This window comes from Peromyscus leucopus, chromosome 9, assembly GCF_004664715.2.
Source record: "Peromyscus leucopus breed LL Stock chromosome 9, UCI_PerLeu_2.1, whole genome shotgun sequence".
Taxonomy (NCBI): Eukaryota; Metazoa; Chordata; class Mammalia; order Rodentia; family Cricetidae; genus Peromyscus; species Peromyscus leucopus.
In genome coordinates, this window is record NC_051070.1 from 66079278 (window position 1) to 66107259 (window position 27982).

Genomic DNA, 27982 nt, shown 5'->3' on the forward strand with positions numbered 1-27982 from the left:
AGGGAAAGGCCTGGAACTTTTGTTTGCCCAAACATTAGACCTTGTAGTGGGCACCCTCCCCAGTAGTGGGCAGTGCAGGGTCCTCACTTTGGCACCCAGACCCATGTAATCTTTAGTGTCCGTTTCAGGAACTGTTGACATCAGAGGATCGAGGCTTTGAAGTCTGAGCTGTGGCAGATGCTCTCCCAGTGACTTACTGTGACCTTGAGATGATCCACAAGAGATGGCTACTGACAGCCACGCTAATTAAGCCAAAGGAAAGCATATTCGTTCTTTATAAATGGCCAGACCCACAGTAGGCTCATGCCTCCAAAATGTCTCTTGGGGTACCATGTTTTTAAAGACAAAAGCCATAATTGCATTAGTGAGGAATTTGGGGTGGCCTAGTAACATGTTTTCTTGGAAAACTCAGCAGTATTTTTCAGACACTCCATGACAATTCTTTTTTATTTACACTTCCTCTAATTTTAGTTTTAGCTTGCACAAACATGAATTATTTTGGCTTATATGTCTGGACCATGGTCAGGGTCACAGAGAAAAAAAGCATTGCTAAGGCAGATATGGCTTTTAGGGGTTGAAGGCTGAGGAGTGCTAGGCAGACACAAAATTAAGTTAGGACAAGATGGCATTACCTTAGTCATTGACCTCTCCTCCAGAAAGGAAGAGCAGTTGAAAGCTGCCTTAGGTCTTGTAAAAGGGCAGGGGCGGTGCATGCCCCGCTTGGCTTTTTTTATTTTTATTTTTTAACACCCATGGTATGCCTCTGGAAGGAGGAAGTAAGGCACACAGTGGCTGTGGCACGTTACAAGGAATTCAAACGTGTCCTTCCGTTTCGCAGAGTGACATATCCGGAGTTTTCCTTCGTTGCTGTCCCTAAGTACCCGGGCTTCAGTTCACACAGTGAAGCCAGGCGGCAGGTATCTCACCAGACCTGCATCTCCCGTGTCGAGTCGAACGTAAATAGTGAAACAAGCGGCCGGGAATGTCTTAAACGTCTTTAAAGGAACGTTTTTCTTCCAAGTGTCTCTAGGGCAAAGCTTTGTGCCAACCTGGCAGCATCCGCTCCTAGGGACACTGGTTTAATGATTTCCTGTCAGAAACTGAAAAGTAAAAATTGCTCAGCTCAGAAGTGTCTGGCTTTCCCGGTTTCATCCACGTTCCCACTTTCCCACGTTCCCGGTGCTAGAGCCTAGTGACCAAACCAGGCGCCTAGCCCCGCCCTCCTGCGCCTCGGCTCCTCCCCGGAGCTTAGCAGCCAATGGGCGCGGCTGCACGAGGCCCGGACACGCCCACCCTGGCGCCCAGCCCCACCCTGGCGCCCAGCCCCATACCAGTTCACAGCCGCTTTGCTCTGCCTGCTTCCTCCGCTAGCGCAGCTGTGCTGCCAGGCCCGGATCTGCCATGGCGTCCCCCGCAGCGGGAGGGGTGGTGATCGTAGGCAGGTAAAGGTCTCAGTGGCGCTGCGCTGCAATGGCTGGCGTCCCAGCAGCGTTCGGAACGCGGGGCCTCGCTGGGGCGGCCGTGGGTGCCTCGGGTGGGCATCAGGCTGTACCTCGCTCCTCCAGGCGCTTTTGCACTTGTACTCCGGAGCTGGCCTGGCAGGAGACACGGTGGCAGCTGAGGCTTGGCGGAGCCCTGAGGAGAGCTAATGTGTTCCTGAAGTCGGTGTGGGGTCACCCCGAGGTTTTCACCCTTGTCAGTGCAGGCTGGACAGCTCAGTGGTGCAGGGCTCCTCAGAGGTGTCTGGCATCGAGTACTAGCGATGATCCTGCGAAGACTGTGTTCTAATGTTTTGAACCCGGAGTCTCATGTAGCTCAGGCTGGCCTCAAAGTCTCTAAGTAGCTGAAGCTGTTCTTGAACTCCTGATCCTCTTGCCTCTACCTCCCAATTACAGGGACTGCTAGTGCGTGCCACCACACCCAGCTTGAAAACAGTGCCCTTAGTTGTTTTTTTTTTTTTTTTTTTTTTTTTTTTTTAAGAACACAGACAAGTGATTTACCCAGGATGATAGTAATTGGGAAGGTTGGCCTGGGGCGTTAAGAAGGTTCATGTGCACCCCTGGGCTAGGCTGGTAAGTCTCTGGAGGCAGATCCCTTGTCAGTCAAAACACCTGGCTTTCATCACTCTTGTGTATGTGTGCCCCAAGGAGGGAGGCTGAGTCACTTTACAACCCAAGTTCATCCATACTGATTTCTCTTCTCACACCTCCCTTTTTTCCTTCATTGCTATTTTTTTTTTTCAATAAGGAGGGGGCGTTTATGTGTACTTTTCTTTGGCTAGATGTCTATAATTCTATCAACATGTAGCAACATAGTAACTCGTGTTGGTTGATAGCTATTTGAGGAGTGGCTGGCTCCATGTCCTGGTTTATGCTTTTGACCACCTGTTGCCCCACCTGCAGACCAATCTCAAGTTCAGGGGTTTTCCTTTAGAACCCTTTGGAGGAAGGTGTCAGGATGCCGCCGGCCATTTTCTCTCTCACAGAACTGGAATTAACTGCACCTTTGTCCTTTCCGTGGATGCTTGTGGTTGAATGGTCAAGGAATATCAAAAAGTGCACTTTGCCCCTGCGGTGAATTGTGCTGCCTCACCTTCTGTGATAGGCCAGGGTCAAGGGCTGGGTTTTTTTGGATCTCCTGTTGGGAGTGAAGTAGTGCTCTGCCTGAGCCTAACAGGTGTGTCAGGTGGAGGAACTACTCAGTTATCTGAGCTCATGGACAGGGAGCTTAGAAGAGGCTTGGGGCATCTTAAGCACCACAGGATGACCCTGGGGCCATTGCATGTTACTTTGTCTTCTAATGAGAAAGTTTTGTCTGTCTTTTGTTTACAACACCCTTGTGAACACAAAGTTGGCCTCCCCTCACCCTTCCCCACCCTTCTTTCTCATCTGTCCATCCAGCTATCAGTCAATCATCCACCAGTCTCTATAGTATCTATTACCAGTCTTCTACCGTGTGTCTCGTCTCTATTAACTTTATTTCTGTCTTCTCTATCGCTCTCCATCTCCATCTTTCAGGGCCCCGTAGGTGATTCAAGGGCCCATCCATTTATCAGGTGGTGCCCAGAATGTAAATCAGTTCCTTCAACCCGGATGAAGAGCTTGGCAAGGCCGCACACCTGCACACCTGTGACCCTAAGGAGGCGGAGACAAGAGGCTCTCAAGTTCCAGGCCAACCTGGGCAAGAGTCTCAAACAAAAGTAACCGCAAAAGAGACCTGGCTGGGCTCCACTTTTTGTTGTTTTGTTTTTTAAAGCAGTTACACAAGTTTAAAAATAATTATTTTGTATTATTGTGTATGTGTATGTGATAGTATGAGCAGAGGTCAGCAGACAACTTCGTGGAGTTGGTTTGCTCCACGCCCTCATGTGGGGTCTGGGGATCAAACTCTGATGAGGTTGCCAGATTTTCATGGCAAGTGACTTACACCCTGGCCCTCTCTTTGGCCTGCCCTCCCTCCTTCCTCCCCCCGCCCCCTCCCCTCTTTCCTTTCATTTCCTTGCAGTGCTGAGGATTGGACTGGACCCTGCAAATGCTGGGTAAGTTCCTTGCTGAGCTATACCCCAGGTCATTTTCACTCCATCTGATATAGGACCTTACTATGTAGCCTAGGCAGGCCTTGATCTCATCTTCTCCTGCCTCAGCCTTTCAAGTGTCAGAACTGTGAACATGTGCCAGATCACTGGCTCTGAAGTTCATGGGGGGGGGGAGAGAGGTATTATGTAGGTCAAGCTGGACTCAAAACCCCTGTGTAGCTGAGGATAACCTTAACCTTCTAGTCCTTCTGCCTCAGTCTCTCCCCATAGCCTTCTTAGTGCTGGGATTACAGGCCACACCCACCTAGAAATTTGGCCTTGATTTAATTATTTTCTATTGCTATTTCTACCAGGACTACCCTTCCTTAGGATCATTTATTTAACCCTATGGGCTTCTGGGGCAGGCTGTTTTAAAATGGTAGGGAAGAGCAGATTTGGGAGCATTAAGGATAGAAAAAAATCAAAACCAAAACCAAAACATGGTTTGAGGCTGTGCTATGAGCCACAGAAACATGATGTGGGAATCCAGCTGATTATGACATCATTTACCTCGAAGAGTCAAGGGCTTTTCCAGAGGAAGTCAAGACTCAAGGAAGTATTGGTGCATTGGCTTTTGAATATATCACATATATTTGAATATAGCACAATTTCATGTGTGTTATTGCAGCTTTCCCATTTGATTCTTCTAGCAGTGTGATCGATCATTCTTTGGGCACAGTTTTTCTCTATACAATTAAGTTATTTGGAATACTTCTCCCAGCTGTGCTGACAACCGTGACATAGGCAAGACTTCCTTTTTCCAGGCTGTTTTTTTTTTTCCACCTTTTTAGCATTAGAATCAGATGTCTGCCTTCTGTAATTATCTCCTTTAGCAAGCATCCAAGGCCAGGGCCATCTCTGGACAAAAGCATTTTATCTGAGATATCCATCATACATCCAAGGACAAATGGCAGACAGAATAAACATTCTAGACAGTCTCCTGAATTAAGGTAAATATCCATACAGAGACACCACCTAGGCCAGGTAGACATTAGGTACATAGCTTTGTTTCTTGTGCAAAGTAAGTTTAGACCATTCTTCTACAGCTCAAGTGGTACCTCTAGACTTCCCCTCTAACAATACTCAGAAAAAGGGCCTTTTCATACCAGGTGCATCAAGCTGTGTGACAGGCTTCCTAGCTACCAAGCAGACTTGCTTCACCTAAGCAGATAGTGGCGAAGCCAGAGAATTGCGCATTGTATGTGTGTTTAAACTGGACTGGGGAGAGAGGAGGGGAAGAAACAAAGATGGAAGGAACTCAGATAGAACAATGAGAGGACAAGAGAGGAAGGGACAGAGAGGAGCTAAGTGTGAGAACACAATTGAAGTTGTGCAGAGAGATTTTTGACTTAGAAGAATAAAGTGAATGGACTAAAGAGCTCGGTGCACATAGTATCCCATAGTATTGAGTATCCCTCAGATTAATCCACTGCTGGTAGGTTCTCTTCTAGAACCCTGGGAGAAGACTATAGAAGGGTTGGACCCCAAATAGTCTTCAATAAGGCTGTGGGAGCAAAAGAGGCGAAATCAGGAAATGACAACTTTAGTGACTTCAGTAGAGATGAGTATGGATGGGCATTTGAGTTGTGTTCCCAGGCTTTCACGCTGTTGGAGTGCTGTGTTCATTCACACACTGTTCTGTGTTGGTAAACCTACTCTAGTCATGAGCCTGTTTGAGATAGACACCTGTCTGGGGTGGTTGTGGGCATGTGTGTTGGCGGTTGCTAAGGGGTAGGCACTGTGCATGTTCAGCTGGAGCCGCCTTTTCACCCACCCTGTTTTAGTCAGACAGAGTATTTAGCTCAGCTCAGGGATAGTCTTCTCTCAGATAGACTTGGTCTCTGGAAACTTCCCCTAGGAGCTGATACTGTGTTGCCCACACTTGCACTTTAACCCATATCTAGTCCTGTGCACAGATGTTTGAATGTTTCCAATAGCTATCACCCAGGCCCCACACTATGAAGGCCCTGGAGAACATTGTTTGATATTTGTCTTAGTTAGGGTCACTACTGCTGTGATGAAACACCATGACTAAGGCAACTTGGGGAGGAAAGGGTTTATTTCAGGTTGACTTCCACCACTGAGGGAAGTCAAGGCAGGAACTCAAACAGGGCAGGAACCTGGAAGCAGGAGCTGATGCAGAGGCCATGGAGGGATGCTGCTTATTGGCTTGCTCCTCATGGCTCGCTCACTCGCTCAGCCTGTTTTTTTTTTTTTTTTTTTATACAACCCAGGACCACCAGCCCAGGGATTCGGCCTCCTGAGTACTGGTGTGCACAGCTCCTTTTAAACTTTTAAAACAAGTCAGTTCACATATGTAATCTAAAACTTTTCATCACACCCAGCTTAAAAACGTAAATCCTGCCATGGCCTCCGAGGCGCTATGTATGCAATGAGATCTCCCCTCTCACCTCCCTTCTCTGACCTCATCCTCTGCCACCCTTTCCTGCCACCTCCATGCTAGTGATGCCATCCTGTTCGCTCACCTGGACCTGCAAACACACCCCAGCTCTGCCAGAAACGGTTCTTCCAGGCACCTCCCCTCACCTCCTGCAGTGCCCCGGTGAGATAGTCCCTGGTGGCGCTTTCAGATTTCTTCTGCCTCCCAATCCCCACTTCCTACTCAGGGCCCTTCTTCCTGCTGCTTCCTCTTTCCCAGCACTTCCATTAGTGGGCTGTCTTGTGCCCGCTGCAAACTCCATCTGATCTGGAGCTGGAGTGGTGCCTGGCATACAGCGGGCGCTCTGCACATCTCCAGCCACCTGCCGTTGGGCTTGTGTTCGTTCACCCCACAGGAAGCGCCGCTGACCTTTATCTGGAGTTTGTCAGTAGCATATGTCAGCTTTTTTGGTTGTCAACAGCTAACACTTCTCAGGCTCCACAGTGTGCCAAGATTACAAAGGTTCCCAGAGCGTGTGAAGTTCATCCCGTCAAGTGCAAACAGTGTGCTGCTGCTGACCAGCACTGCGTCTCCCGCTTCCCTGCCCAAAACTGACGTTTTATCCGCATGCTGAGACACACCATCAAGAGCTGGGTTAGCATCTAGTGACCCCTCCCAGGCCGGGGGATTAAGGTGGAAGCAGGGTCTTGCTTGGGTTTGTCATTTGCTCCCAGGCACTCTCAGCCACTCCATGCCGGTCTGCACATAGGAGATGATGGTCCAGCAATGGCGTTGCCTTGGCAAGAGTCCCAGGGGGAGACTCTCTTCACACCTCTGTGTCCTTGGGCTCCAGAGCTGCAGATTGAACCAAACATGGCCTGAAAATGATTGACAGAAAAGTGCCTGGCTTCATGTGTGCAGACTTTTCCCTGTCATTATCCTCTAAAACAGCAGTTCTCAACTCCTTTGGGGCTTGAAGGACCCTTTCCACAGGGGTCTCCTAAGACCATTGGAAAACACAGGTATTTACGTTACGATTCATAACAGTAGAAAGATTACAATTATGAAGTAGCAATGAAATAATTTTATGGTTGGGGGTGGTCACCACAACATGAGGAACTGTATTAAAGGGTCTCAGCATTAGGAAAGTTGAGAACCACTGCTTTAAACAATGTAATATGACCGTCATGTATAATAGCATTTCGTTGTGTAAGTCATTTACAGATGATCAAGGCAGGATCTACAGATATGGGACGATGGATATAGGTTCTGTGCCAATGCAAGGAACATGGCCACCTCCTGGGATGGGAGCAGGAGGGCCCTGGAGCTAATCCCTCACTGATGCAGAGGGCCGCTTCATTTGCTGTTTCTGTATCAGTGCCTCTAGATTGTGACAATTTCTTAGACTTTCCTTGTTCTTGGTGACCTTGACAGTTTTGAAGAACACCAGGCAAGAAGTTGAATTCTGTTTGTTCTCCTAATATTTTGCTCCTGATTAGACAGGCTGCTGGGGGGAAGGGCTGAGAGGTCAAGGGTCATTCTCATCACAGCACAGCCTGGGAGTGAACAGTCAGTATGACTCACCATTATTGATAATAACCTTGACCAACCTGGCTAAGGTCCTGTTTGCCTTGCTTCTCCATTGCTGAGTTACTGTTTCCTTCCTCTATACTTTTGAGAGTGTCTCTGCATAAGTTACATTGGGGATGGATGGAAGGTGTATTGGGGTCAGATCTGATAGAATGAATATCTATGAATATCTATCTATCTATCTATCTATCTATCTATCTATCTATCTATAATCTATCATATAAGTTATTAGAGTGGCTTATAGACTGTGGTACAGCTAGTTCAACAGTGATTGTCTCCCAGTGGAACATCCAAGAATCTAGTAGTTGTTCAGTCCATGAGGTCTTTAGTGTATGCCAGAATCCCAAAGAAGCAGGTTCTAATCCCAGCAAAGGAATGGACTTGCCAGTGAGAGCAAGGGCAAGCAGGCAAAGAGCAAGAGCTTCCTCCTTCCATGTCCTTTATACAGGCTGCCAGCAGAAGGTGTGACCCAGATTAAAGGTGGGTCTTCACACATCTAAGATCTGGATTAAAGATGGGTGTTCCCACTTCAAATGGTTCAGTTAAGAAAAACGCCTCACAGATATTCTCAGCTGCTTGAATTTTAGTTATTTTAGATGTAGTCAAGTTGACAACCAAGAATAGCCATCAGAGTATGACCTCATGTCCCTGAGGGGGGTGTAGCTGCATGAATTATTAGAATTCTTCCACAGGGTACTTTTGTTTGCTTATTTGTTTCTATGTGATGAAAGCTGGATTTCATTGCCTTGGCCCCTGAGCCCTCACCTAATGGTTGTATGGGTCTCTTTGACATGCTGGGCCAGCCAGGCATCTGCCTTAGCACTTCCTAGCTTCCTAGTGTTGCTGACTGCTCCAGGGTCATCTTTTATCTTGCACGCTCAGTCCTAGAACTATTCATTTCTCCAAGGTGTCCTGCTTCCTTTGATTAAAGAAGCCAATTTGGACCCTGGATGTATTCTGGACTTTTTTTTTTTTTTTTTTTTTTTTTTTTTTTTAGATATCTTACTATGTAGCCCATGCTGGCCTTGAACTCAGGACTCTCTTGTCTTGACCCTCCAGTTCTGGGATAACAGGTATATTATATGTATACCATGCACCCAGCTGTGTTTTATAACGTTGTTTTTAGTCCTTTGGAAATGGTGACTTTTTGTCCTTTTGATTTGCAGTGAGTCTGGAAGGGTGGATGGATTATAGAATAAAGACTCTTGCTCAGGCTGTAGCTCATCTGCTTTGAGTGTAGTCTAGCACCAGAGAGATTTGACTTTGGTCTTCAGCACTATGCAAACTGGGCTGGTGGCACATAAGCCTGGAATCACAGCACTCCAGAGGTGGGAGCAGAAGAATCAGGAGTTCAAGGTTTCCCTCAGCTCCCTGGCCAGCCTGGGCTGTTACAGAGACTTTGTCTGGAAGCAAGAAAAACAAAAGTTAGATTTGGGGGGCGGGGGTCTTAGAAGCTCACACACATGCTGTCTGGTGTATCTTTCTTTCTTGGTGCCTTTCTCTCTCTCTTTAACATTTTAACATTTTAAAAAAATTATTTAAGTTTTATTTTATGTACATTGGTGTAAGGCTGTCAGATCTGGAACTGGAGTTGCAGACAGTTGTGAGCTGCCGTGTGGGTGCTGGGGAATTGAACCCGGGTCTTCTAGAAGAACAGTCAGTGCTCTTAACTGCTGAACCATCTCTTTAGCCCCGCCTTTCTTTCTCTTAACCTGCATGCTTGGAATCGATATTAAAAATATCTTTTGAGGGGACTGGAGAGATGGCTCAGAGGTTAAGAGCACTGACTGCTCTTCCAGAGGTCCTGAGTTCAATTCCCAGCAACCACATGGTGGCTCACAACCACCTGTAATGAGATCTGGTGCCCTCTTCTGGCCTGCAGCCACATATGCTGTATACAAAAATAAATAAATATATCTTTAAAAAAAATCTTTTGATAAAAATCCCTACTCTTCTTTATAAAAATAAAACAAAACCTAAAACAGAGTAAAGACTCTTGAATCAGACCTCCTGGCTTTATCTCCTAGTCACAGCACAAGCAGCCTGCCTGGGATTAACCCCTTGATGCCTTCTTTTCCTCAAGTATAAGAGAGAAACTGATAGCATCTACTTCTAGGGTATTGCAAAGATTAACAGAGGTGAGACCTGAAAAGTGTCTAATGGTGTCTGGCACCTCTTCCATGCTTGGATGTGGGGAGAGTGGCAGTCATTATTGGGGGCAGACAGTGGATAGGGAAAATGCAGTTGTCCCTCAGTACTCATGAGGGAGGGCTTCTGAGGTCCCCCCTCTGGGTGTCAACATAGATGCTCAAGTCTCTTGTGTAAGCAACAGTGGCAGTGTGGCAGAAGTGACACACAACTTCCCTTGAAGTCCTTGTAGATTCCGTGTACTACACAATCCAACATGAAGTCTATGTAGGCTTCTCAGGTTATTTATTAAAGGTTGTAAGAGGGGGACGTTGTTTAATTTTTATAGTTGCTTGATCTGAGATGTGCCAAGTGATTGGATCGATAAATGACTTGAATCCTTGTTGTTGGCTTTTCTCCCCAGTGGACTCATTGGTCGGAGCTGGGCTATGCTCTTTGCCAGTGGAGGATTCAAGGTGCAACTCTATGATGTTGAGCAACAGCAGATCACGAACACCCTGGAGAACATCAGGTAGGCCCTGCTCGCACACCTGGAGGTCATCCGATGGCCCTGCTCCTCGCAGTCCATCTCACTGGACTCCAGGCTATGACTACCTGAAGTTGCCCATTTGCACGAGACAGCTCTTGTAACCCTGAGAAGATAAAGGCCAGGTTTAAGGTTCACAGGAACAGCACATGAATCTAGACAAGCGAAGGGACTCCTATTGTGAAGAGAGCCTTTACATCAGCAAGTATGGGGGGGACAGGGGTGGAAGACCCAAACGTGATGTTAGCCTTCATTCCCATGTGGTGCCTCTGCAGCTATTTACATGTCCGTTAGGGTGACAGTTTTGCTGGCAGCTCTCGATTTAAGATCTAGAGAAGTTGTAGACTCATAGCAAAATTGAGAAGATGGTATAGCGATTCTCACATGCCTCCAACTTCTCAAATTCAATGTTTCCCACCTTCAACATTCCTCTCCCGCTGGTCATTTGTTACAATAGATGGAGCTACCTTGATCCATCATTGTCTCCTAGAGCCCTTGGTTGACATTAGGCTTCTCTTCTGGTATTGCACATTCTGTGGGTCGTCCTCACGTGTGTCCACTGTTACAGGATAATACTGGATAGTTCTACCTCCTGAAAAACTGCTCTGTGCTCTGCCTCTTCATACATCCCTCCCCAGGCCCTGGCAACCACTGATATTTTTACTATCTCCGTAATTTGTCTTTTTCAAGAGTGTTGCATAGTTGGAGTCAGTTTGTAGCTCTTTCTAGTTGGAATCTTTCATTTAGCAATGTGCATTTAAGCTTCCTTCATGTATTACCTACCACACTTTAACACTGACTAATAGTCCATGGCCTGGACTATTCATTCACTTTCTGAAAAGCAACCTTGGTTGCTTCCAAGTTTTAGAAATTATGAATAAAGATGTTATAAATATTCATGTACAGATTAGTGTGGACATGTTTCAACTCCTTTGAGTAAATACTAAAGATCGTGACTTCCTGGATTATGGCAAAAATATATTCCATTTTATAAAGAGCCTTCCAAAGTGGCTATACTGTTTTGTATTGTCACCAGCAATAAGTCAGAGTTCCTGGTGCTCTGAACCCGTGCCAGCATTAGGTGCAGCCAGTGTTCTGGGCGCTAGTGAGCCACAGCGTGTGTCTAATGGTGCCACCTTGTTTTTGATCTGCTGATGGCATGCGACATGCGTCAACTGTCCACATGACTTTTTGCCATCTGTATATTCCAGTCCTTTCTTCGGATCTTGCTGAGGATCGAACCCAGGGCCTTGTACGTGTAAGCATATGCTCTACCAAAAGTAGACCCAGTTTCTTTCCTTCCATTAAATACATGTTTTTGGCTAACGGGTAAGCCTTAAAGATTTTCATTTGCTGTGACTTCCTGGTGCACAGTAATTATTCTAACTCAGAATCCCATGTAAAGATTTTGTAAAGTGACTCCTCAGAAACTCTGGTCTACCATATTTCTGGGAGTGGAAGTTTTCAGAGAAGATTTAAAGGAATTAGTCACAGTATATCAGTTGGATCCCTCACCAGAATCTACAGATGCCAAGTTGCCTGTAGGAATGTGGCATAGCATCTGTATCGAGTCTGCTCATCCCCGGTGTCTTTCCACAATCTCCAGGTGGCTCATTCCTCCCAGTGCAATGCAAATGTTATGGAAGTAGTTGTGCTGCATACTTTAGGGACAATGACAGGAAAACAGTCTGTGCATGTTCCATAGAGATGAAAAACATTTTCTTGATGATTATTTTCCACCTGCCATTGGCTGAACCTGGGGGTGCAGATCCCGAAGATGGGAGGAACAGTAATCCTTTGTCAAAGTCATCTTCTAGTCCCACATGAGTAGTTTATGTAAGAGCTTTGCAGACCTTGCTTTGGAAATGGTAGCTGGCCAAAGCATCCATTGCCAGAGGTTTTAGGGTCAAAGCCTGGGCTCTGGCTGCCCAACAAGCTAGGCTCAGTAATGCATCATAGCACACCAATTACAGACACAAGTTACAGTGGAAAGCAGAGGAAGGAGATTTAATCAATGTGGCCATATGGGAAAGAGGAACAAATAGTGTAGTGACCCCCCCAAGTCTGTTTTTGGGGATCCTAAAACAAGGCTTAGTTTAAACTGAGGGCAAGTGTTATGCATAACTGAGCAGTCCTGGTCAAGGTGTGGTCCTGCCCATCACTGAGCCTTTATCATCTAGCTTCTGGTCCCACAAGGTGGCTTGGTGAGCTAGTAGAATCATAAAGTCACTTCAAAGGAGCCAAGTTCCTCCTTGAGTTGGTACCAGGACTTCAGTCTTTTCTTTCCCTCAGCATGAGGTTCCCAGGGAAATTTCAATTTTTGGAGATCCGTTGTCTCAAAGTCTGATTGCTGAGTGGAGAAGCGCTTGTGTCTGTCTTATAATACCTCCCTCCCTGACGGGGTGGTTACACGCCTTGGCATTGTACCCTTGGATGGTGACAGCTTTTCAGCAGACCTAGACTTGTCACTGGTTTTCTGGTGTTTGTGGTTGGTGGCCCCGGAGCTGAGTGACATGAACTTCAGAACTGTCCTAGTGTTGGCCTCAAGTAACCGAAGCTGCCAGAAGCTAATGCACGGGGATTGCTGCTGTGAAATGACAGATTAGGGTTCTCATGGCCCCTGGCATTTACCTACCAGTTTTGTGGGGAGTGCCCACTGCTCTAGGCAGGGGCACTAGTAGGTTCAAGCTGTGCATTTTGTTTTCAGTCTTCTGAATGTATCAGTGTCACACAAGCTCTGTGCCAGCCACTCCAGACGACACGTTGTGTCTCAGAGCCTGGAATATAATGGGTTCTAGGTCTCAGTAGGTCTCAGCAGGACCTAGGACTCATCATGTAGCCCAGGCTTGCCTCAAACTTGGGACAGTTCTCCTCCTAAGATCCCTCACCCCCACTCCCGACTGCAGATGTAAGACAAGATGCCCAGCTTCCGAGATCCTCAAAAGAGAACTCTCCTGGTGATACTTATTTTCTTGCTTGCTTTTTGGGTTCTGGTATTTTTCATAGATTCCCCCTCCCTCAGTCATTTGTTTACTTACTTACTCTCCACATTCTGATTCTTTGTGTGTTTGTTGAGACAAGGGTCTCAGTAGCCCAGGCTGGCCCTGAATTATATATGTAGCCATGGATGGCCTTGAACTTCTGATTTTCCTACCCCTAGTCCCCAGATGCTGGGATCACAGGAGTGTGCTACCGGGCCTGGCTTTATTCTGATTCTTCTGAAATTTTTTACAGCAGGAAACATCCTGTGAGCTGGCTCGGTGGTTAAGAGTACTTGCTGCTCTTGAAGAATGCCTGTGTTGAGAATGACCATCTCAGACAGCTGACAACTGCATGTAATTATAGCTCAGGGCACACAACCCTCTTCTGGCCTCTTTAGGCACCATGCGCGCGCACGCACACACACACAGACACAGACACACACACAAAATCTATTTTAGACAGTCTTAGAAATCCCTTGTATGTTACATTGACCCTAGGCTAGTGCCCCTGAGCTACATGCCCCTTCTGTATTTTCAGAGATGGTATCTGTTTATGATTATCTGTTTATGGCCTTAAATTTGCTATGTAGCCCAGGCTAGCCTAGAATTCACAACCTTCTTGTCTCTTCCCACAAAGTCCTGAGATTACAGGTATTCACTGCCTTTTTTGGTAACTAATCTTAAATAGTAGAAATAGTTCATATTGATGTGAAAAGTGTAAAAACAAATATAGAATAGGAGAAGTTTGATATATATATATTTTTTTAATATTATGACATTAGAAGCTAGGCATAGTGAGTGACTCACATCTGTAATCCCAGAATTTGGAAGCTGAGGCAGGAGGATTATGGTAAATTCCAGGTTAGGCTGGGCCACAGAATGAAACCCTGGCTCAATAAAATAAAATAAAATAAAATAAAATAAAAAACCAAGACATTAAAAAAGTTATTATCATAACCCATACTATGTGACAGGAGCTCTTAGAGCATGGGGAAAAAAATGTCATCCAAGACTGATCTTTTCCTAGCAGGGAGGCACAGTGAGAAGCCTGTCACCGTCTCAGGTGGAGGATATCTCACGGGGAGAGGCCTTGCCTGTGCCTGCCTGCTTCGCCTTTGTTCTGCTCTGAGCTCGGTAGGTGTTAGGTCTCCAGCTCTTCAGAGTGACGGCTCTAAGAACACGTTAAGAAGATAAACTGAAACCCAGTAAGCATGGTGCCAAACAAAGCCGCCTGTGGATCTGAGTGCATTATTTCTCAGGATTTGCAGCTTGTTGCATTTCTCCAAGTCCTCAGGCCATGGGTCGTCATTTGACTGCCCACCCCTCCCCAGGTATGAACACGCTGTCTTGTGTGGCTCACGTCCTCGGCTGTGACCACTGTCTTTGGGTGACATCTCATTTGTCATCTACCTTTTTCTACTCTCTGTGGTCGCTGGGACTCATTGCCCTCTGCAAATGTGTCAGCTTTTTTATAGAGATCGGGAGTTAATAAACCACGGGAAGTGATCTCTGAAACTGGCAGCTGTCCTGTCCTCTGGCTCCTGACGTTTTTTTCTGAACTCATGCCCTGCAGGTGACCCGATCCCTTGTTTTTAACTTTTCCAGCCTCCTTTCTGCCTGAGCCTAAACTTCATCTTAAACTGTGTCCACCTGCATTCCTCTGGATTCGTCTGTTCTTCTGCTTGGGAACTTTTAGTTTTCCCACACACCTTAGGCTAGAACAGCTGGAATAGTGGGTGAGGTGTGATGGTCCGTGCCTGTAATCCTAGCACCTGGGAGGTGGAGGCAGGAGGGTCAGGAGTTTGAGGTCATGAGACACTGTCACAAAACAAAATAAAACACCACCACCACCACAAACCACTCATTAGAATGGTGGACCACAAAATGGCCATAAATTATTGTCCTGTCTGTCGACACCCCCCCCCCCACAGGATTGAACCTGGGGGCTCCTGCATGTGAGACAAGAATCCTCTGTTGGCCCCTCTGCAATATACTTTTTGTTTTATTTCGAGGCACATACTCCTTGTGTAGCCCAGGGTGGTCTCTGCCTCCTAAGCCCTGGAATTACAAGTATGTGTCAACCTAGCAGGCCCTGAAATTACAGATGCGTGCATCAACCCAGCACCAGGTAGCTTTCTACTCTGACCTTGGACTTGGGCCAGGCCATGCGGACTGGCCAGTGGGGCAGTCCAACGGTGACTCAGCAGAAACCGGGAAGGCACTGTGCGTCGGGATGCTGCCGCTTTTGGTGGGGAAACCTCTCCTCCCAGTTGTCCACTATGACTTCCTAGCACTACCCCGCACCATCTGCTAGACAGAGGAGGGACGCAGCTTAGACCAGCAGCCTCCATGTTAGAGAGCCCCACCAAGATGGCACACCCAGGGACCGTGACAGGACACGTGGGAACTAGTATGCCTGCCTTGACTGGGCTTCTGCAGTCAGCAACCACCACTGACTTCAAGGCCTGGGGACTGGTGGCCTTGCTCTGCCAGGGGAACTTTCACTGCCCTAATCTGTGTCACAGATGGGTGACAGGGAGAGCATAGCCCCAGCCATTTGTTGCAGAGTGTCTATTTTGGCATTCAGTCTGTTGCCCATATGCACCATATGCCGGCAAAGCCTCAAGTGCTACTTCCCAGTTGGGGGAGACGGGTCAGTTCAGAGGAGTGTGTTGAGACCACCGGGGAGTTGGTGGTTCTAGCATACTGTTGGTGAGTGTTTGGAAGGGAGAAATTTGAACATAGGCTTTGGAGGTAAAATCTCAAGGAAGCAGAGAAAATATCATGTGGAAGAAAAAATTACTATTTTTCTGTAGATTGGCTACACACAGAAAACATAATAAAATATATTATCAGAGAACATAATAAGAGTAAATATAGTATAAAGTAAATATATGTTTTAAAAAGTATAAATGTCAGACATCATAGATGTATTCATGGAGGGATGATATATCTAATTTTAGTGATGAATAAGTAAATAAAATGTAAGTGGAGAGGCAGATGCGGTCTCATGACCCAGCAGGGCGCACAGGGTGCGGGCCCAGGAGTAATCAGCCTGGTGGTTTCCGGCCCACAGTCTCGGGTTGTGGATTCAGCTGGGTCATTCCACCCCAGTTATCTGGGTGTTCACAGATTCCGTCCTTTCTTGGCTGCCATCGTGACAGTTCAGGCAATTGCCTCACTTCCTTTGTTTGCTTTTCTTCCCAAGCAGCAATAGCCTTAGTTGATCTGATTTGCAGCAGTGACCTGTGGGGACTGGACATCTGAAAAGTTGGGGGGAGCCTGAAGACTGTGACTTGCTGTCGTCAGTGGGGCTGCAGGTGACTGTGCCTGAGCGTTCTGAGGCCAGCTGCTGCTGTTCCACGCTGTGTGCTTGGAGAGGAGCATGCTGACAGGAGGAGAGGACTGTGCACGCTTAGACGGCACTAGAGATGTGGGCTCGAGAATAGCCTGACTTGGGCCTGGCCTGCTGGTGCACACCTTTAATCCCAGCCCCTGGGAGGTAGAGGAAGGTAGATCTCTGAGTACGAAGTTATCCTGGTGTACATAACAAGCCCAGGACAGCCAGGGCTACATAGAAAGCCACCGTCTCAAAAGAAAAAAACCAATTGTGACTTGGGGCCAGAGAGATGGATGGATGGTTAAGAGTGCTTGCTGCCCAGTCGCCACAGCCTGACTTTGAATCTTAGCACCCCTAGAACAAGCACCGAGAACATGTTCTTGCCCACGTCTGCTGCCTTAGCACCATGGTGGCATAGAGACAGAATTTCGGGGGCTTGCCGGCCTAGCTAAAAATGGGAGCTCCAGACCCTGCCTCGAAGAAATACGGCAGAAAGAGAGAAGAGTGCCTGACATCTTCTCTGGCCTTCATAGGGAGAGGCATGTACACACACACACACACACACACACACACACACACACAAACACCCCTACCTCTGCATTCATACATACACGAGAATTATAAAATCAGTTTTTTTTTGTTAATATTTTTTTTTTTTTTAAGATTTATTTACTTATGTACACAGAAGAGGGCGCCAGATCTCATTACAGATGGTTATGAGCCACCATGTGGGTCCTGGGAATTGAACTCAGGACCTCTGGAAGAGTAGTCAGTGCTCTTAACCTCTGAGCCATCTCTCCAGCCCTAGACAATCAGGTTTTAAAATGAATTTCAAAAGGAATGATGGGACGCTTGCCTCACCATTTTGATTCACATTGCTGTAACAAAACATTAGAGACTGCCTATTTCATAAAGAGGAGAGACTCAGTATCTCACAGTCTTAGAGCTGAAGATCTGATGCTGGGCAGCTCCATTCAGGCTCTGTCTGGGAATGTCTTTTGGCTACATCACAAATGGCGTCACACAGTGGGAAGACTTGGGCATGGTGTGTGTATGTGTGTGCCACTCAGAAAGACAGAAACCTGGGAGGGGTGGACTTGCTCTTTTTATAACAACATACTCTCCCACAAACTGGCTTCCTGCTGTGAAACCTGTACTCTTCACTCTTTGCTTCTGACCTCACCTCCCACTAGGCCATCCCACCACCTTTGAGCACTATTTGAATCTTCCAGCACACAGACCTCGGGGGACCCCTCCAAACTGCAGCGGTCTCCCCATGTGTCTGACTGACGAGCAGGCAGCCACGGGGCCACTTTCGTGACGGGGCTGGCACTCGATACTACCCTGTAAATTTTGGTAAAATTGGTTGTCCTAAGACTTAACTGGGCTTCTCTTTTTATATTCCTGGCCTCCAAGTTCCAGAGTTGCCACCAGCCTCAGAGCCCAAGAAAGCAGAGGAGAGGAGGTGGGGGGACAGGGCGCTCTCACCAGTCAGACCCGTGGGCTTCCTGTGGACAGCTGGAGGCTCTTTTCTGTCTCTTTGCAGTCCATTCAAGCTTAGATGCCTCACTGAGAGGGTTTCAGATTCTCAGGACAGACAGACTGGCTGGCTGGCTGGCTGGCTGGCTGGGTAGCAGGTGTGGCTACTTGGTGGAAGGCCCCGGGCAAACTCCAGATAGTCTTTGGTTGAAGGCTGTCAAGGTTTTGAAAAGCACTGTGCTGTCAGAGGAAGTTTGGTGTGCCTCTTGCTTTTCATTTTCAAGGGATGGTCATGTCCATTGCAACTGTACCACATCTGTTCCTACTGATCAGCGGGCCAGGGCTCCAGTTCCCCTTTGTCCTCACCAAAGTTTAGACAGGTACTTTTGGCTGTTTTTTGTTTGTTTGTTTTCATATTTTGAGAAAAGTGTCACCTTGTAGACAGGCTGGCTTAGACTCACAGAGGTCTGCCCACGTCTGCCTTCTGAAGGCTGGTATTAAAGGCAAGAGCCATTAGGCTTAGTCCCTAGTTGCTGGATTTTTGTTTTTGTTTTTGTTTTTATTATTTTTTCTTCTGTTTTTTTTTTTTTTTTTTTTTTTTTTTTTTTTTTTTTTTTTAAGACAAGGTTTCTCTGTGTATCCCTGGCTGTCCTGGATCTCACTCTGTAGACCAGGCTGGCCTAGAACGCACAGAGATCCCAGAGATCCGCCTGCCTCTGCCTCCCGAGTGCTGGGATTAAAGGTGTGTGCCACCACTGCCTGGCTCTAGTTGCTGATTTTTAATACAACATCTAAACTAGAAATAAGAGACGAGTGAAATGGCTGAGTGGGTAAAGGTGCCATGGAGCCTGACCACCTGAGTTTGATTCCCGGGACCCTCAGGGTGGAAGGAGGACATTTCTGGAAGCTGTCTTCGGACCTGTATATGACCTGATGGGGCATACATGTGCTGTGGCACATATATGCTCTCACAAGTACATACAAATCCACATGTGTTAGTACACACACAGACACACAGACGTACACACAAACCCCCCAAATGAATGAGTAAATAAATGTAAATTAAAAAATTTGTTTTTACAGTTTAAAAAAAAAACCTTATTTTACCTTATAGTGATTAATTGTTTGCATACTTTTTCCCTTCTAAGTTTTTATGTTTTGAAACAGTCTATTGTGTCCCAGACAGGCCTCAAATTTTCTATGCAATTTGCTATGCTATGCATCTCAGGAACATCCTTAACACACCCCAGGGTTGGCATCCAAGTGTTTTTATTCTACATCATAACATTAGCCTGACATCTAGTGGTAGAATAGGTATATTGCCAGCACACTTACCAGCACACTTCGTTGGTGGCAAGTGTGTTAGATAGAGTACTGTTAAAAACAAGTACTTTTTAATGGAAACAGCTTGGCGCGCGCGCACACACACACACACACACACACACACACACACACACACACACACCTGCAAAGAAAATCTGTCATAGGATTTTTGAGACCATTAAAACAGAGAAGAAAACAATGAGGAGAAAATGAGGCCAAAATTGGATGTGGTGGCATATGCCTGTGATTTTTAGCACTCAGGAGGTTGAGGCAGGAGGATCATGAGTTCAAGGCCAGTCTAAGCCAAACAGGGAGGCCCTGAATTAAAAAAAAGTTCAATTCCCATGTCTGGTGACAATCTGCTGGTACCCTTTTCTGCCTGTATCAGAAGAGACCCATGCACTGTCTGGCCCATGGCGATCTCAGGGTTGTTTTCCGAAGTGTATTAGTGTATCTTTTTCTTGTTACTCTGATAAAATACTTGAAAAAGCAAATCAGCTGGAAGGGTTTGTAGCATGAATCTTAAAAGTTCTTATTAATAAGATCAAACCTGAGGCCAGTTATTGGGGTGAACACTGGAAGATCAGAGAGCCAGAACAAGCCACATCTACCTCACCTCGCTGGATCCTCAGCTGGTCTTGCTTCCTCAGACTGGAGGCCTCTGAGTCCTCATCCAGAATGGGTCTCAGCTGAATTGCTGCTCAAAAGCCTGAATGCTTAACCAGCCAAATGCTTAACCAGACTGAATGCTTCTAGTTTCTGGTCCTCACGCCTTATATACCTTTTTGCTTTCTACCACCACTCCCTGGGATTAAAGGCTTGCTTTCTGGGATTAAAGGCGTGATGAGTCACCATGCCTGTCTGTATCCTTGAACACATGGATTTCTGCCTCTGGAATGCTAGGATTAAAGGCGTGTGCTACCACTGCCTATCCTTTATGTTTAATATTGTGGCTGCTCTGTCTCTGACCCCAGATAAGTTTATTTGCATGCACAATATTTGGGGGAATACAATACCACAAGGGGTTATTTGCCTTACAGTTTAAGAAAAGATACATAGCCAGGCAGCAGTGGTGCACTCCTGTAATTCCAGCACGTGGAGGCAGATGGATCTCTGAGTTTGAGGTCATCCTGGGCTACAGAGCGAGTTCCAGGACAGCCAGGGATATACAGAGAAACCTGTCTTGAAAAGAAAAGATGCAGTGCACCATGATGGAAGGCACGGCAGCAGGGGTGTGAGACACTTGGCCACATGAGTCCCAGTCATGAAGCGAGGAGAAGATGCCCCCGGCTATCTTCTTTTCTCCTTCAGTCTGGGCCTCCAGCCCATGGGATGGCGCTGCTCCAATTTGGGTCTTCCCTCCTCGGTTAAACTTTTCCAGACACGTCCTCATGGACCTGCCCAGAAGTGTGCCGACTGGGTGATTCTAAATCTTGTCAAGTTGACAAAGTAGATTCATCATCACACGGCAATTCTTTTGGTTAGAGATACTATGGAAGTTTATTTCTATCTTGGCACATCTTTTTTTGTTTTAATTTCCAGCCCCCACGCCGTGGGACTGCCTAGCACTCAGAACTGTGCCTTCGTGTTCTACTCAAGGCCACCAGTCCAGATCAAGACAGAGCAAGGCTAACTGTGTTCAGTTATAGACAAAGCAAGGTCACAGGGGTGCCCTGAAGATAATGAGGGCCCCACAGATGCCCAGTGCCCCTCTGTTGGTGGAAAGAGGTGCCTGTTGCCCCTTTGCCCACACAGCTTTGACATAGGTCCGGCCATCCACATGTGAGATGTCAAGGAATGCAATCCTTAGCTGTACCGCTTTCTGATGGCATCTCACATGGAGAGCCCACTTCCAGAGGCTCCCTCGGGATTGCCCAGGGAATGCTTGAACCCTGTGTAAGCTCTTGTCTGCCACCCTCTTCCTGAGATACACACGCGGCATGTGTCCCTCACATTCTCAGAGACCTGGCTAGCTCCCCTGCAGTGTGCTCCTGCTGGCTTTGGGTTCAAGGTCATCAGTGGATCAAAGATAAACATGGTTACAGAAGGAGGTGCCACATGTGACCTTGCTCACATGTTGAGAGTAGAATGGTACTTAGCCAGAGTCTGGTGAAGAGGGGGAGGAAGGGCAGGGGCAGGAGAGCAGTGGGAACCAAGGAGCAGTGAGAGGAGAGTAAGTGTCCCATGTGCTATATACACTATATTTTTCAAAAACCTAGAAGAGATTTTGAGTGGTTGCAAAACGTGAGATGGATATGTGCTGTGGTTTGGCTCTTAGACAACGTGTACCCGTATCGGAACATCACGTGGGACTCTATAAACGGGCACCACTTTGATGTATTTGCTCTTCGGAAGGTAAAAACCATGATGTGAAATGAATGAGAAGGTATTTGATTGCTGGTTAAAATCTGCAGTGTATTTTGGGGGCCACAGGTGGTGCCTGGGCAGCTGGGTGTGGTTATGTGTCCGCTCCCCCCCCCTCAGTGCTCCTGCATTGTGAGCAGTGCTGGCAACATAGTTTGTGAGACAATCGAGAACGTGGGCTTCCCACGCACCCAGCACGTGCCCAGTGTGACGGCACAGGTTACACGGCATGACGCTGGCTCTCCCCCAACTCTTTCTTTCTTGGGCGGTGTCTCACTAAGTGATGTGGTCTGGTTTCATACACCCATGTTCCCCCCGCCTCAGCTTTCCAAGTGGTGGGATCAGAGGTCCACTACACCCGGCTAAGACGATGCTTTCAGCGGACCCTTCCATGCCAGGGGACTGAGCCGGGAGTGAGAATGAACCATTGGTTATATCCACACCCCACCATGGAGTTAGTTTCACCCTTTACTTTAAAGGTAGAAAACTCAATTAAAAATGTCAAAATGGGACAAAAGACATGTCACAACATCTGTTATCTCACCATTTCAAGTGCAGTCGGTGCATGAGGCACGGGCTCTCCATCCTGCAGAGAAGAAGCTGCACCGTGAATCGCTAACTCCTCATTCCCCCACACTCTCAGCCCTGGGAACCGCCCCCCTGCTTTCTTTTCCCAGTTGACTGCTCTTGGTACCGTATCCAAATGTGACCTGTCACAGCGTTTGTCTTTTTGTGAATGGCTGATTTCACTTGGCATGAGGTCTTTAAGAACAGCCACACAGTGTGTGCCAGAGTTTCTTCCCTTTTAAAGTTTGAATGGTATTCCTTTTGGCTAGAACACATTTTACTCATCTATCCACCTCCTTAAGGATGAATAATACTCTATCATATGTACATGCTCCATTTGATTTTCTATTAATCAGCAGAGCCTTCCATTGCTTCCACAGCGCTGCTGTGAACACGGCTGTGCAGAACCTCCTTAAGGTTGGATTCTGGGGCCCAAGGAGATAGTGATGTTTATAAAGTATTTGCTGTTGCCGGGCGGTGGTGGCGCACGCCTTTAATCCCAGCACTCGGGAGGCAGAGCCAGGCGGATCTCTGTGAGTTCGAGGCCAGCCTGGGCTACCAAGTGAGTCCTAGGAAAGGCGCAAAGCTACACAGAGAAACCCTGTCTCGAAAAACAAAAAAACAAAAAACAAAAACAAAACAAACAAACAAAAAAAAACAAAAAAAAGTATTTGCTGTGTAAAGCATGAGGACCTGAGTTCAGTTCTTATGGGAAAATTCTGGCATGCTGGTGCATGCTTGGAATCCCTAGGGCTTGATGCTGGGCAGCCTAGCTGAATCCATGAGCCTTGGGTCCCAGTGAGTGACCTTGTCTCCAAAAACAGTGAATGGCTCCTGAGAAGTGGAATCCAAAGCTGATCCCCGGACTCCACACATATTGCATACATGTATGTGAATGCCTCTCCATGCCCCAACACAGGCACAAATTCGAACCTCTCTCCCCGCAGACACCAAAAAGAATGTTTCCAATTGTTAAAAACAGCTGGGTCACATCTCTCTCTCTCTCTCTCTCTCTCTCTCTCTCTCTCTCTCTCTCTCTCTCTCTCTCTCTCTCTCCTCCCCATCCTCCTTCCTCTTCCTCCTCCTTCCTTTTTGATAGTATCATCTAAAAGGTGTGATGACTTTGCACTGGGTCTGTCCAGCTTGGTCTTTACATTTGTTTTTGGTTGCCATGGTGACTGTTCTCCGCCTCTTTGCAGGAAGGAGATGAAGTTGCTGGAGCAGTCCGGTTCTCTGAAAGGTTCCTTGAGTGCTGAGCAGCAGCTGTCTCTCATCAGCGGCTGCGGTAACCTAGCGGAAGCAGTAGAGGGCGCCATGCACATTCAGGTGAGTCAAAGCCGAGGCTCTCAGGTTGGAAGAGGCCAGAGTTTGTCTTCTAGTTTTTCTGGAAGCACCAGCAGGTGAGATTCCACCATGGAAGGTGCAGACATTTTGTACCTTCAAGATTAGGATTTTGTTCTGTGTGACAGGAAACAGGGTCATTAAAACATGCGTCGTTCAGATGCTCATCAAACTATGAAGATGATGTCTTAGAATTGTCAGAATATTGAGGAAGAATAGGGTTTCTGGACTCCTAACACCATTTTATTTTGCTCTGTCACTCGGAGACACTCTTTAGACCAGGCTAGCCTTGAGCATACAGAGTTCAGTCGCAGGAGTGCTGACTTTAAAGGTGAGTACCACCAGGTCTGGCTTTGCATTCTTAAATGGACACATTTTCACTCTAGTAAGCAGGAAGTTGAAGGAAGTCACCTAAAAGAAAATCTTTCATTAGCATTTAGGATTTTAGATAATCTCACTAAAAGAAAAAACAAAAAAGAGTTCTCACGGGCACTGTTTGGTTTTCATCTGTCTGGAGAATGGCAGTGGTTGCTCCAGCCTGAGTCTGGCGTCCGGGTGCTGGGGCTTTCCAGGCCACTGTCCCCCCAGCTCACGTGCCCACCCTGCCACCAGTCCCTGCTCCTAAGTGCAAACGTCACTTTCTACTATAAGCTTGGAATGAATTAACTTAAAAATCAAAGGCTATTCCCAGGCCTCCTCAGTGTCTGTGTGGTTCCAAGGGGACACACTGAGAATGTGGAGAAGCCAGAGAGGCCACTTGTCTTCCATTGTGGACCCTGTCCCGGGAGGTTGGTTCCTTGTCTCTGTGGCTCTGAGTTCTCCACTTTCTCTACCAAACGTGTGGTGGGGTGGAGACGAGAGGACTGTTCTCAGCTCTTCTCTTTCTCGAATACAGCAGCCCAACTCACCCACGGTCTCAGTTACCTGTGGTCAATAAGAATCTAAAAATATCATTGTCTCGAGGCTGCCCCCTCCGCCAGCACAGTCCCATAACACTTTATCCAGTGTGTTATGTGACTCTTTAGTGTTAGTTATTGCTGTTAGCCTCTCACTTAATAAACTGAACTGCATCATATATGTGCATGTTTAGGAAAGACAACATAAATAATGTTTGGACTATCCGTGGTTTGGGCATCCACAGGGGGCTTGAGATATATACCCAGTGGAGGGTGGGATCTCTTCCTCTCCCTTCCCTCTCTTCCTCTCTTTCCCTCTCTCTTCCCATCACCTGCCCCCGTGCCGCTGCCGCCCCCCTCCCCCATCTTCCTTTTTGAGACCTAGTCTGACTGTGTAGCTAAGGCTGACCTGGAACTTGCCATGTGGCCCAGGATGGCTTTGAACTCGCAGCTGTCCTTTTGCTCCAGTGTCCTGAATGCTGGGATTGCAGCATGTGCACCACATGATCGTCTCTGTCTCTTGGTATGGTATAGGCCGTATGAAATGCAGGGCCCCGTGAGGGGTCAGAGAGTGTCCGGGTGAGCTCACAGGTGCCCCGTTTCTACATTAACTCCCTGGGCTTGCTTCTGGAGAGCACAGAAGCCACCTGGGTCTGGTCTTGGCGGAGCAGCTTCTTTGTGTGGGTTTAACTTTGAAGCCAGTGTGCGCTTCATTACTGGGATTGCGGGGTGGGGATGGGGGGGGGGAGGTGGGACTGGGGTAGAACAATTCAGGCAGGTGGGAGCCTTCCCTGCAGCCTGTGACTCAGAACACACTCAAGTCTGACAGGCCTGGGGACAGGGGCTGGGGATCTTTGGTATATGCATTAACTTTTAAGCTCCACTTCCTCATTTGTTTGTTTGGTTTGGTTTTTCAAGACCGGGTTTCTCTGTGTAGCTTTGCGCCTTTCCTGGAACTCACTTGGTAGCCCAGGCTGGCCTCGAACTCACAGAGATCCGCCTGCCTCTGCCTCCCGAGTTCTGGGATTAAAGGCGTGCGCCACCACCGCCCGGCCACTTCCTCATTTGTATGAGGACGATAACCTCACTCTGGAGCGGTGTGAGGATTCCCATCTGGGAGTCTGTCTAAGGTGACTCTCCTGGAAGGCAAGGCTCTACTTATTCAATGACGGGATTAAAAATCACTTCTTTTGGGGGTTGATTGATGTAAGAGCGATCAGCATCCCCAGGGCATCGGCCTAGGTGCCTGTAGCTGTAAAATCCAAAGCTGTACAGGTGCCATAAAAAGTGGGGAGGGTCTTGGTTCTGCCTCAACTGAATGTACCAGGCTTTGCTGTCTCCCTGCCCCCCCCCCCACCATGGGAGAACTTACCCTTTTGGAGGAGGGGAGGAGGAGTGGGTGGGTGGGTGGGGGAGTTAGGCAGAGGAGGGGGAGAGGGAGGAGGGATGAGAAGGGGAATCTGTGGTTGGTATATAAAATGAATAAAATTTTTTTTCTTAATTTAAAAAATAAAGCAGTGTCATCTTTGCATAGACCCTGTTTCCATCCTCCTGTGAACTTTAAATAATCTCAATGACCCCTCACACCCAACACAACAACCGTGCTCTGTAAATAGTGGGTATGGTGTTCAGCTTAGGGGATAATGGTGAGAAAAGTCTGCATATACTTAGAGGAGGCACACTTTTTCCCCTTCATATTTTCAGTCTGAAGCTGGTTGAATTCCTGGAACCTGCTGAAGCAGGCTCAGCCACATCTACTTAAGTAGCAGAACTGCCATGTTATAATTCCATGTTCGTATGATTTAGTTATAGAGTGAGATCTGAAATGTGGATATGTGGCCTCCGCTGTGATTTTCCAGCTTCTCACTCACAAAGCGTTTTGTTCCTGTCTCCCATCAGGCATCTCTCATTCCAGCGTACTGTCATGTCTTGGGGTCTGTCTAGCCAGGTGCCCAGAGATGTTTCGCTTCTTCAGAGATGCTCATGACAGAGCTTTTGAATTCATCCATGAAATTTCACCCCCAGCCTGGTGTGGTCGTGCGTAGTATTCTCTGTACTTGAGAGGTGCGGGCAGGGGTAGGTCAAGGTTATTCTTGGATACATAGTGAGTTTTAGGTTAGCCTGGACCCTGTGAGCCCGTCTTATCCCTCCCCAGCACATCCACTTTCCCAGAGATAGAAATTTTATCCTACAGCCAGCGGGATAAATTCTCGAACACCGAGGCAGGCTACTTTTTCTTCTGTCACAGGACGTGTGGTTTTGCACTGAGACAGCCTGCCATGTCGCTTCCTTTGAAGTTGCTTTTAGAAAGCTTATTTACGCATATCCCAGCCCTAGTGGGTGTGAAGACATGCTCTAGGATAATGAGTATACCTGTGTTCAAGAACTTTCTTGCTGTGTTTTTCAGGCTGGCCTTCAATTTGAAGGCTCAAGGAATAGTCCTTGGCCTCAGCCTGCTGAGCACTGGGGTACAGGCAGGTACCACCATGCCTGTGGATTTCTTTGACTTCTCTCCCTATTTAAAAAAAAAAAAACAGTCTAGCAGATAATTATCATAACCATCTAATACAGTGCTTTATGGGGCTGGAGAGATGGCTCAGCAGTTAAGATCACTTGCTGCTCTTTCAGAGGACGTGGGTTCAATTCCTAGCAACCGCATAGTGGTTCACAACCATTGGTAGCTCCAGGTACAGGGAACCAGACATCTTCTTCAGATCTGCATACATACATGCAAGAAAAATACACATGTACATAAAATAAAATAAAATAAAATAAATACATCTAAAAATTTTTTTTTAAATAAAAATCTTCAATAGCAAGAAGGCATTGTGGTGTCTTGGATATAAAGTGAATCCTTTAAGGGATATATATATATATATATATATATATTTTTTTTGGTTTTTCGAGAAAGGGTTTCTCTGTGTAGCTTTGGTGCTTTTCTTAGAACTCACAGAGATCTGCCTGCCTCTGACTCCCGAGTGCTGGGATTAAAGATGTGCACTACCACCACCCAGCAATTAAGGGATAATCTTAAAGGGACATATGCTACTGTATAAGGTCCTTGACCTAGGAAATGCTTCATAAATGATAGTCATTTTAATAATTTGTATATTGTATAATTTGGGTACAATTTTTGACAACAAATAAATGGTACAGAGCAAGAGACCGTGTCCCCTATGCAGCAGACGCCATAACTAGGGTCCGTCTGTTTTCCAAGTAACAAATGTGTTTATGTTGAGCTCTGTCTGTTATGTGGAGCAACCAAGGCTGGGATTGAAGGGAAGGAGAATTGAGAGGAGTGATTCAGGCCTGTTAGGTTAAATTCCTGTAAGAGACTGCACTGAGAAACTGTCTCCAGCAATTCAGAGACAGGGAGAGAATGTGCAGGAGGTTTAAGGCAGATAGGATTTGACAGGTGGAGTTTGGGAGAGTGGAAGGGGGTCATGGGGAGCTGAAGGGGCTCAGGGTAGGGA

The 27982-nt window shown here is 47.0% G+C and overlaps 1 protein-coding gene across 2 annotated transcripts in view; it reads left to right on the top strand.

The window, feature by feature from the left end:
* Positions 1–1313: 1313 nt before the first annotated feature.
* The window catches only part of Cryl1 (crystallin lambda 1), a 114707-nt gene continuing 88038 nt past the window's right edge, over positions 1314–27982 (top strand). The window contains exons 1-4 of one of the 2 annotated variants that reach the window (XM_037208498.1): positions 1379–1442; positions 6724–6976; positions 10096–10203; positions 23472–23598. In XM_037208498.1, the coding sequence (XP_037064393.1) occupies positions 10121–10203; positions 23472–23598 (210 nt within the window). In that variant the 5' untranslated portion in view covers positions 1379–1442; positions 6724–6976; positions 10096–10120. Of the gene's footprint in view, positions 1443–6723; positions 6977–10095; positions 10204–23471; positions 23599–27982 lie in introns of both variants that reach the window. The other variant, XM_028870418.2, reaches the window with a different exon arrangement.